At 54.2% G+C, this 9,555-nt stretch overlaps 1 protein-coding gene and 1 pseudogene across 1 annotated transcript, besides 12 other annotated features; both read left to right on the top strand.

The window, feature by feature from the left end:
- Tc00.1047053509929.10 (dispersed gene family protein 1 (DGF-1), putative) lies at window positions 1-1,485 on the top strand (the record flags this gene model as incomplete). The annotated part of the gene is made up of 1 exon (XM_800964.1): window positions 1-1,485. A coding segment is annotated over one exon (1,485 nt), but the record flags the coding sequence as incomplete, so codon positions are not given.
- Window positions 1-2,487: a sequence feature (heterozygous, Esmeraldo-like haplotype).
- Window positions 2,257-2,295: a sequence feature (T-rich).
- Window positions 2,488-3,013: a sequence feature (areas merged during assembly that could not be assigned to a particular haplotype. This can correspond to areas where the two haplotypes were merged or to regions with more than two copies in the genome that were merged during assembly.).
- Window positions 2,658-2,819: a mobile genetic element.
- Window positions 2,658-7,151: a mobile genetic element.
- Window positions 3,014-3,039: a sequence feature (areas merged during assembly that could not be assigned to a particular haplotype. This can correspond to areas where the two haplotypes were merged or to regions with more than two copies in the genome that were merged during assembly.).
- Window positions 3,040-6,478: a sequence feature (areas not merged during assembly with more than two copies in the genome that could not be assigned to a particular haplotype).
- Window positions 6,479-9,555: a sequence feature (heterozygous, Esmeraldo-like haplotype).
- Window positions 6,903-7,151: a mobile genetic element.
- Window positions 7,024-7,054: a microsatellite.
- Window positions 7,481-7,501: a sequence feature (AT_rich).
- Window positions 9,001-9,034: a sequence feature (CT-rich).
- Window positions 9,203-9,555, top strand: Tc00.1047053509929.21 (annotated as a pseudogene; the record flags this gene model as incomplete).

The following is a 9,555-nucleotide window of genomic DNA, read 5'->3' on the forward strand; positions in this document are numbered from 1 at the left end:
GCGCAGCCGAGCGGGTTTGGCGGTCCGTGGGGAGCGATGCTGAGCAACGCGACGTGGGTGCGCAACGCGACGAATCCGTCCACCGTCCTGGAGCTGGCTGTGCCCGTGCACCGCGGTTACTTCATTGCTGCCGACGAGACGCTAGTCATTCGCTGCGACGCTGTGGCTGTGTCCGGCGGCTGCAAGGGCGTGCTGCTTGGGTCCTTCACGATCAGGTCGAACACGCTGCCCGCCGCTGCCAGCACCCTCTCGGCGATCACCGGCGTCGTTGCGGGTGCGGCGGCTGTTGCCGTGGTGGTGACCGGCGGGCTGGGCTCCATCCTGGAGATGCAGGTGCTCGGCGTGTTCGCGAGGATGCCATGCGCCTCGGCGCAGGAGCGTGCGAGCACTGTCGCGCTGCCGTACTTCCTGTCGGTGTTTGCTGCCCTTGACCCGCTGTGGATGGTGGTGGGCAACGCGCTGCTCGCCGCTGTGTTTGGGTGCGTGCACTGCGGTGTGACGGCGGCCTTCCAGCGGTGGCGCGGCGTGGACGCGGCGAGTGCGTGGGCTGCGATGCGCTTCCCGAGCATGACTTACGTCGTGGCGCACGCGATGCACCTCGGTATCTTCTTTGGCTCCGTGCTTGCACTGGCGATGCCCGACGCTCGCGTGCAGCACCGCGTGATTGGTGTGGTTGGCGTGCTGTACGGTGTGGCGTTCCCTGCTGGCGTGTGCTACTTGATTGCCCGCCACGTGGGCGCGAGCTTCACGAAGTACTGGCAGTTTTCGAGGAAGCCGCTGCACGAGCGCCTGCTGTACCCCGTCGGGTATTGGTTCCCTGCGGCGCAGCAGCGGATGTACGGCGGCATGCTGACGAACATGAGGGGCAGTTACGTGTACTGGTGCGTGTTCCAGCTGTCGGTGCTGTGTGTGGTGTGCCTGATTGCTGCTGTGCACCCGCCCGTGGGAGGCTGCCACGTCCAGTACTTCTGCATGGCGGCTGTGCTGCTTGCGGGTGCGGGCGTGGTTGCCTTCACGAGCATGATGCGCTCGGCCTTCCTGACGGTGATGCGCACTGCGAGCTTTGTGCTCCTTGCGGCGCTATGCCTGGTCAGCGCAGCAAACCATCTTGCGCCGAGCGACGGCGGTGCGAGGGCGTACGCGGCGATCGTGCTGCTGCTGACTACTGTGCTGCTTGCGATCACTGTGTACAGCGTCGTTTTTTGGTACGCGGAGGACCGCCACTGGCAGGAGCTGCGCGAGCCGCAGCGTGGTGGGCTGGAGGCATTGCTGCGCGATGACGGGGAGAGTGACGACAAGTCTCAGAAGCCCCACGACGTGACGTCATCGTCGTACGCCTCAGGCACTACCGGCGCGTCGTCGTACCGACCACCCGCGCCGCCGTTGCAGCCTATGGCTGGTGACACCCGCTCAGACGCGCTGAGCCTGCTGGACCGTGCATCCAGTGCGAACTGCAGCATTGATTATGCCCCTATGGACAGGTGAAGATGCTCCGCTTGGCGAGAAATTTGGCGCAGTTTCTCCTTTTGGGGTGTAAAGGCTCCACCACTCAACAGCACCGTTGCGCGTCGAGAATGCACAAAGCCCCTCGCAGGTATGGCATAACGTGGATGCTTCTGCTAGGCATCTTCTTTCTTTAAATTATTCATAGATTGATTGGGTGATTGATTTGGTGGTTTTATTCTATTTTATAGATTATTGACGACGACGAGTTATCGAGCTATCACGCTAGCCCGGGGCGGATGCGTAACGGGTGTGTGTGCGTGTGTTTTGCGGCCTTTGCTGCAGCACCGAATATGAGGGCTGGTGGTCTCTCTTTTATATCTGTACTCAGTAGTGAGGACGTGCTTGACGATGGTGGTTGGTGTGCGGGCCATAGGATGCATTTAGGAAAACGTTAGGGAAAACAATCGATGAAGCCCTTCTATGACGCGTCAACTCCTGGAAGTTGTGAGTGCGCGTTGCTGGCTGATATGAGGGAGGGCGTGGGTGCCACGGCTGTGCAGCTGCGCAGCCACCCATCGTACTCCGCAGCGACAGCGTCATTGATTGTTGGTTTGTTTCTATTTTTTGTGCGGGTGCCTGCAGTGACTCTCTCTCTCCTGTTCCACGATGACTGTGTGGGAGGGCATGCCTGTCGCTTTTTATGCTTCTGATGCTGTGTAGAAGGAACCATAAGAGAAGGAACGAGGAATTATGTGGAGTGATATATTACTTTGCGTACATATATGGAGATCGGTGTATTCCCGTGGATTATTTATTTATTTCTCTTTTTTTTCTTTTTTTTTTTTCTTTGCGTTGCTCCACAAGTGTTTAAGTGTTTGCTTTAGTACGGCCACACACGGGTAGTTTGAGTCGCGGATACTTTTTTTTTTTTTGATGCCATTTTGTGTTCGACGCCAACGCGGCCACGTTCGTCAAGCATCTACTTTCCACAGCATGATGCCTGATTTCTGGACTCGTTCCAGATGTAACGCAACCACCGCCGTGGCACTCATGGGAAGTAAGATGGAACGTGGGACAGCGAAGTAAATTTTGCTGCAAATGTGTCTGTTTCATTTGTTCCGTCGAGTAGGTCTTCAATTTAGAAGAAGAGGGACGAACACTGCACGATTCCCTGTCTTGGAGGAGTTATTACCTCCGTTTTTATTTTTGGTATGATCGCGGGAGAGCTGGCGAAATTAATTAATTTATATATGTATCCGGGTAAAACGAATGCACTTCTGTATGACACTTTTCTGTCTTTCGAATTTTGGAAGGCTATGACTTTAGGGGATTGGGGAACCGATAGCGGCCGGATAAGTTTTTATTTTTATTTTAAGTTTACAGACACAGCGAGTTTGTTTTAAGGAAATGGCATTGTTTTCCTTTTACACGACCTTTGAGTGGGGCGATATCGTTGCCCGTCTTCCGGAATTGGTACGCCAAAATGGCGCCGTCCAGGTGCAGCTCACCTTTATTGATGAAAACGGGCCGTCGGATGCGACGTTAACTGCGGCCACCTTCATGACAGGCTTACGCTTGATTTTGGGAAACATCGCCAAACCCTGGGAGGATTCGGGCCCTACAGGACATTTTGCGAATCTCCGGGCGCCTCAAGTACCAAATTTCGAGACTCAAGTGCTCCTGCCCATCGTGTGGGCGCGGCCTGGGAGTTGGGGGTCCATCAAGGGCACATCACTGCTGAAAGGGCTTTTTAGAACGGAATACGCCCGTGCCATCGCGGACGTGCAGAATCGAGGCGCTCAGCTTTACTCGCAGGTGGAAGAGGCGCGTGACAACCTATCGGAGCACGAATCTAACATTGCGTTAACCGATGGCCTTCTTGCCGAACGAGAATGCGCGCTTGCCGGACGCGAACAGCAGTTGGAAGCGGTCAATGCCCAACTACAGGAACGAGAGGCACGCATTAGTGCTAAAGAGGCGCAGCGAGCCGCGTGGGAGGCGGAGACGGCAGACCGGGAAGAAGTCTCCACCTCTCGGAGAGGTTTGACAGATGGACCTGTCACGTGTCACAATAAGGCCGAAGATGGCGTTACCAAACAACCACATTAAAAGCATTGCTTGATGACCTTGGGCGCGCTGTTACGCACGGCCCGACGAAGGCCGGCGAGCGAGAGACGGGAGGCTATTCCTCCAGTCGTCTCAGAGCAATTTTGGTGGCCACATTTCCACCCTTCCACGCCGTTGCCTTCCCGCACTTCTCCCCTGGACGCCCAGTCACCTATGGAAGAGGAACGAAGTTTCCGCGCATTCGACGTCACCAATTGGGCCCCGCGTATATGGGATGAGGGCGTTTCCGGAGTCTTTTTAGACCTCCGGGGCGCATACAATTATTGGCAACGGGCGGACGACCAGGCCCAACTTCCCTTCGAGTGTTGATTGCGTGGACGTGTGCGCTGGAAGCGGAGCGGGGTCCCACCGATCGCTTCATGAATTTGGGAAGGATCTTACTGCAGGCCTTCCGGTTGCAGCTCATGATGGCGTCCGACCCCGGCATCCGGCTCTCCAAACTGCGCGCCCGTCTTTGCGCCGCCGTTCATGAGGCTGACACCTTTGCGAGGGCAATCCAGATTCTCTTGGAACGGCGAGGGACGAAAAGACCGGTGCGATGCCAACTGTGCCAAATTTACGGACGCGAAGCATCCACGTGCAACGTCCGAGACGCAACTTGAGGAAGTTAGTCGCAGCGCGGTCGGCCGTCAATAAACGGCAAATGGGCCGCCCGCCGCTTATGGGAGCGGAAGACGGCAGCCTCCATCCATTCGACCACCTCCCACCAATCCTCACAGGCATCGCACCGCACCGCCGGCGCTGCATCCGATATTACAAATTGACCGACGCAATGGTCGAGAAGGGAAATGGAGCTTATTTGCTAACGGTTCTCGACTGTGTTACGACGAATCACCGACATCTCCGTTTTGGGCCAGCTATATGAGGGGAGCGAACGAGGTCGCTCGAGAGATGTGGGCGCCGCCAAAGTGGGAGCAGAGAATGTCCCTAGCGGGGCAATTTACAATCTTTTGCTGCACGCACGAACAGTCGATCAACGAGGAGAGCTGCGCGGCCCTTTTGGCGGCAATATTAGACGTGGCTCCATCGACCCGACCGCAGCACGTCAGGATGCCGCGGTCCCTGTTGGAAATGGATCGAACCCCGCCGGACATGATGATTGTGGGGTTACAAAAAATTGCGGCGCGATCGGAGACGAAGCAGGCGCGCCCCTCAACAAGGAAAGCGGTGGATAAATGTATCCGCAGCCGTACCGATTGGAAGCAACGTGTTATCTTACGACTTGCGTGGATAACGGCGAGTCGTTGGTCCGAGATTGCGGCCTTGACAGCCAAAAATTCCACACTGGAGCCGGACGGGAACATAATTTTGGATCGGTCCGTGGCGCCAAAGACGGCGAGGGCGGATCCCCAGCGCGCCTCGCGGTTCGTGAGGATACGAGGGCAGGATGCGTTCGACATTATAAAGCTATGCAGGACACTTCAAGAAAACAAAAAGCTCACGAATATTACGACCGCCCAAGTCGAACGAGCTCTGGCTCCTTGGAATGCCACGACGCATTCCATAAAACGCGGTGCGCTGCGGTGCGCTGCTCCAATCGTGGAGACATACAATTTGGACCCACAAGTGATCTCGCAGTTGGCGAAGCACGTCAATCCGTTCGAACTTCCCCAGAATACAGTTCGATATTTGTGGAAGTACACCACAATGCTGACCCAGGTGTCGTCGCTGGTTGTATTGATGAGAGGAGAAGCTGCGGAAGGGCAGGAACCCTGGTTGAAAGCAGAGGAGCGTTTTTTTATGATTTTCATCCTTACTCCGCTACAATTACAAGACGCGTGACAAGGACGCGTTTGGCCACTCCACAAGATGAACGAACAATCCCGCTAAAGCAACAATTCAACGTGCCCGTATTGAATACCAAAGTGGATTAAGAGTCGGTTAAATCCAACCACCTTGGAGAGACTCACGCATGTTTGAGGGCTTTTCGGGCGGTCCCCTTTCTTTCCGTCTTCCTCCGGTAAAGCGCGTGAAGGCTCACGGAGGATTCCAGTCGCTGACGCGCGTTTGTTACGAAAAGCGGGAATAATCGAGGACGCTTCGTCTACAACAACATGCGGATGGATAATACCTTTCTCGGTTGTGGTGGAGAAAACCACCGGTTTACGACGACGATGGATTGCGTGGCCACGCGAAAAGAACAGAGACGACCCTTATGAGGCGAATGTTCCTCTTTTACACATTTCCCATTATTTGCCACCTGTGATGGCTGAGGCCGCTTCCTGCCTGGAATTAAAGGCATCCTTTTTTCAAGTCTTTACCGCGGGAGACTCGGCGTCTCTTTCGATGCCGCGTGGGGGACGGCACGCTGGTGGAGCTGACACGGCTCCCTATGGGATACAAGGTCAGCCCAGAAATCCTCCAGATTATTACTTCGGCCATTGCGGTGGTGACGACGGTGGTTCACCGCCTTTGGGCTGCACCTCCATTGGTGCGTATCGACGTTTGGATCGATAATATACGCATTGCAGGGTCGAAGAGCAATGCGACATTGTGGGAAGCCCAAGTGCTTCGTAATGCGGACAGTTGTCACGCCACGATAGGGAGGACCGCGAATCGGGCGCCACGCAGTACACCTTCCTGGGGTGCAGTTTGATCATACTCGCCAGGCGGTATCCCTGAGTGACAAGTTTGTCCGGTGTGTATGCGCCATGCCGGCGCTCAAATCTTTAACCATCGCGGGAATGGAGGTTACGGCGTCACGCTTTTTGCCCGCGGCTGCCATTCTGGGCACGCAATTATGCGACTACTACTTTTTCATCAAGGCAGTGCGACGACGATTATCGGCACTTAACCAAGGGATTGTGCAGGAGACATCCCCAACGAACCTTCCGCCGGCAGCGGTTGGTTTGGGCAAGAGATTACGACACATCATCGAAAACAATCGTAAGCGAATCATCAAGCCCACGGAAAAGGCATCGGCCGCCATCATCACGGACGCGTCGCTCCATGGATGAGGAGCCGTTTTCATTCCATACTCCGGCGACGTTATAACTGTCGGAGGAAAATGGGAGAGGAAGCCTTTTCTTATCATGCAGGCCGAGGCACGCGCGTTACGCTTAGCCTTATCGGCCTTTCCCGCCATCTTGCCATCCACCATGGACATTTGGGTGGATAATACTTCGCTGCAAGGAGTGGCGAATAAAGTTAGCTCGAAATCGCACGCCATGACGTGGGAGCTGAAATGGATATATGAGTTTGTTGACTCTCGCGGAATACAGGCATCCTTTGCATACGTACGGTCTGCAGAAAACCCCGCAGACGGCATATCACGCGGTCGTGTTTTTAGACTTCAGGACGTGGCGAAGGGGTGGAAATTGCCAGGCGGAGCGGCGAGACCTTGTGTTCGGAGGACCCCAAAGTCTGTCACCTCGTAGGTAAGTAAATTTGAAATTTTAACTTTGTGCAAAAGGCCACGTGAGTGGTCATCGGAATCTCTCTCTCTCTCTCTATATATATATATATGTATGTATGTATGTATTGGATGAAAATATTGAGGCGAATTCATAGCCTTTCCATTTACCCCTTCTCATTATCTTTTGGTTTCTTTAGATAATTTCAGGATCCGGCCAGCGGCCTGACGAATGTTTTTCTTCGTATTCTTTTGGGGTGTTGCACCAATTTCCTGTCTTTTTTCTCTTTTCTTATATATTCGGAGAACCTTGTGTGCGGAGCGGCATCTTTTTCTTGTTTTTTCCAGTGACCGCTGAAGCTCTCGGTACCGCCTTCTACGCTGGTGATGCTGGTGAAGGCAAAATAAAAACAAAAATGGCATGGAAATTACAGCAGCGCAATGGGTGTTTCAGTGGAATATAAACGCCGTGTGGACACGGTGATTTGCGCGGCCGAGACGAACTTGTCGTCTTTTTTTATTTTTTGGCATGAGGCGTAATGGGAAACAAATATCAATTTATTATTATTATTATTTGGCAAATATCTTGTGGATTGCCGTTGCTGGGGCTGCGGTGCTGTCACGAGCTGCAGCAGTTCTCTTCTTCCTTTATTGCCCCTGCACCTCTGCTGTGTGTTTCCGTGTCTATTCACATGTTTTTCCTTCATTTGGGTTTTTTTTTTTTTTTGCGTATACGCAGGCACACGCACACGATGCACAAAATATTGCGCTGTCCATGGACGATCGCCAATCATTTCTCTGCTGGTTTTCTTCTGCCGCTTTCTTCTGTGGACATGAAGAAGAGAGGGACACCGGGAGGGGGGCACGTTGCGGTTCCCTTTCATTTTGTCTGCAGCGCACCGCGTGCAGCACGATTGCTTTGATATGCAGTACCGCCCGGCACATCGATGCTGCACGCGGTGAGAGACTCCTCTTTTCGGCTGTTGGTGCACGTGATTGTGCGTCTGCGGTGGAGTTGGCCTTTTTGCGCGTTTGTGTCTCTTCTGTAGATGTGCGATGGCGGTAACGGTGGGTGAATGTTTTTGATTGCCCTTTTGTGCGTTGCTGTGGGTGACCCCTGCGGGGGTGCGCGTGGCCCCAAAACAAAGTTGTCCGAGGGCTCACCTCTCTGCACGATGGCCGCAGCGTGTGGCTGTCAATCTGTTCTCTCGAGAGATATGCCACGACGCTTTTACGTGTGTGTTGCTTCGGGGACAATGTGCCGGCGGCTGTGCGATTGCCGAATGGAGGGAGAGGAGCGGAGGGAAGTACGTGAGCGCAGCGGTCAGGAGTCGCGCTGGGTGTCTCGCCGCGGAGGGCACTGCCCACCCAACGCAGCGCCGCTCCTGTCGGGCACCCTCTCTCACTCTCTGCAGCATTGTATTCGACGCCGGCAGCACGCAGCGTGGCAGCGGATGCCGACACCGCCACGAGTGCGACCGGAAGGGAACACGTCTGCTGTTGCGTTCCGAGGGGGTCACACCGTGTGGCGCAGCGGCGTGCCCAAAACATCCTCGCGGAGTCCGCACACGACACCGGGCACTGGACGCGGGGTGTTTGCGTCGTGGAGGAAAACGCGGTGGAGTCCCTTCTCCTTCAGGCGGACGGACGCCCGTTTTTACTCTTGTTCCTACCCATGAGATGATTGATTTTTTTCCTTTTTAGTTTAAGAACCCTTGCTGTGTTTGGAGCGCAGCTTTGGAAAACCACATCACTTTTGATGGTGGACTTGTGCCTCCGTTCGATCTTTCTCTTTTACCACACTGTCGCTTTTTAAATATTTTGTGATGACGAGTGGTGCTGCAGAAGACACGCTGAGGCGCTGGGCTTCATTATGGATTTATTCGTTTGCTTATTTTTTGTTTTTGTACCTGGTGCGGTTTGCGGTGTCTCTGATGACCTTCCCGCATGGAGGGTTTCATTGGGGCACCCGAGCCTTTTTGTGCGGACGGAAGGCCAAGGACGTTATCCATGCGTGGCCATTGCGCTGGAAGGAGTCTTTTTTTTTCACATTAACACGGAGTCATTTTTGTGCATCTTCTTTTTTTTCTTTTTCTTTTTCTTTCTTTCAGGAGATGCTCTCTTGGCTTTGCCTCCAACGGGATATGCGCGGAGTTACTCGTGGTTTAAAAACCGAAGCCACGAGCCCTTTTTGGAAAAGGATGCTTTATCTTTCTTCTAACATTAAATTTGTTGTCCATGTTGATGGTTTTTTTTTTTTGGAGTGGAGTTCATACTTCGTGACGATCCCGCGCATGGTTTTGGTGTTGATCCGACCAGGGCGGAATATATCCGCTGCGTCGGGGAAAGGCTTCTGGTGGATCCAACGACACGGCAGCTGAGGGAAATAATAACGGGACGGACGTTATCCCGTTGATGGTGGTCCCGCTGATGCTCGATCTGATGGACTTTCGGAGGATGATGTGCAAAATCAGTGTGCCAATCCGGCTGTTGGTTTTGGTGCAGAACGGGCGGGAGGCGATGCTGTCGTTGTACCTGCAGGATCTCGAGAGGGTCTATGGGTGGTCCGGACGCCTGGTTGTGAGTCGTCACCCGGAAAACATCGGGTACAGCGCTGCCGTGAACATCGG

The sequence above is a fragment of the Trypanosoma cruzi genome, genomic scaffold, assembly GCF_000209065.1.
Source record: "Trypanosoma cruzi strain CL Brener 1047053516531 genomic scaffold, whole genome shotgun sequence".
NCBI lineage: Eukaryota > Euglenozoa > Kinetoplastea > Trypanosomatida > Trypanosomatidae > Trypanosoma > Trypanosoma cruzi.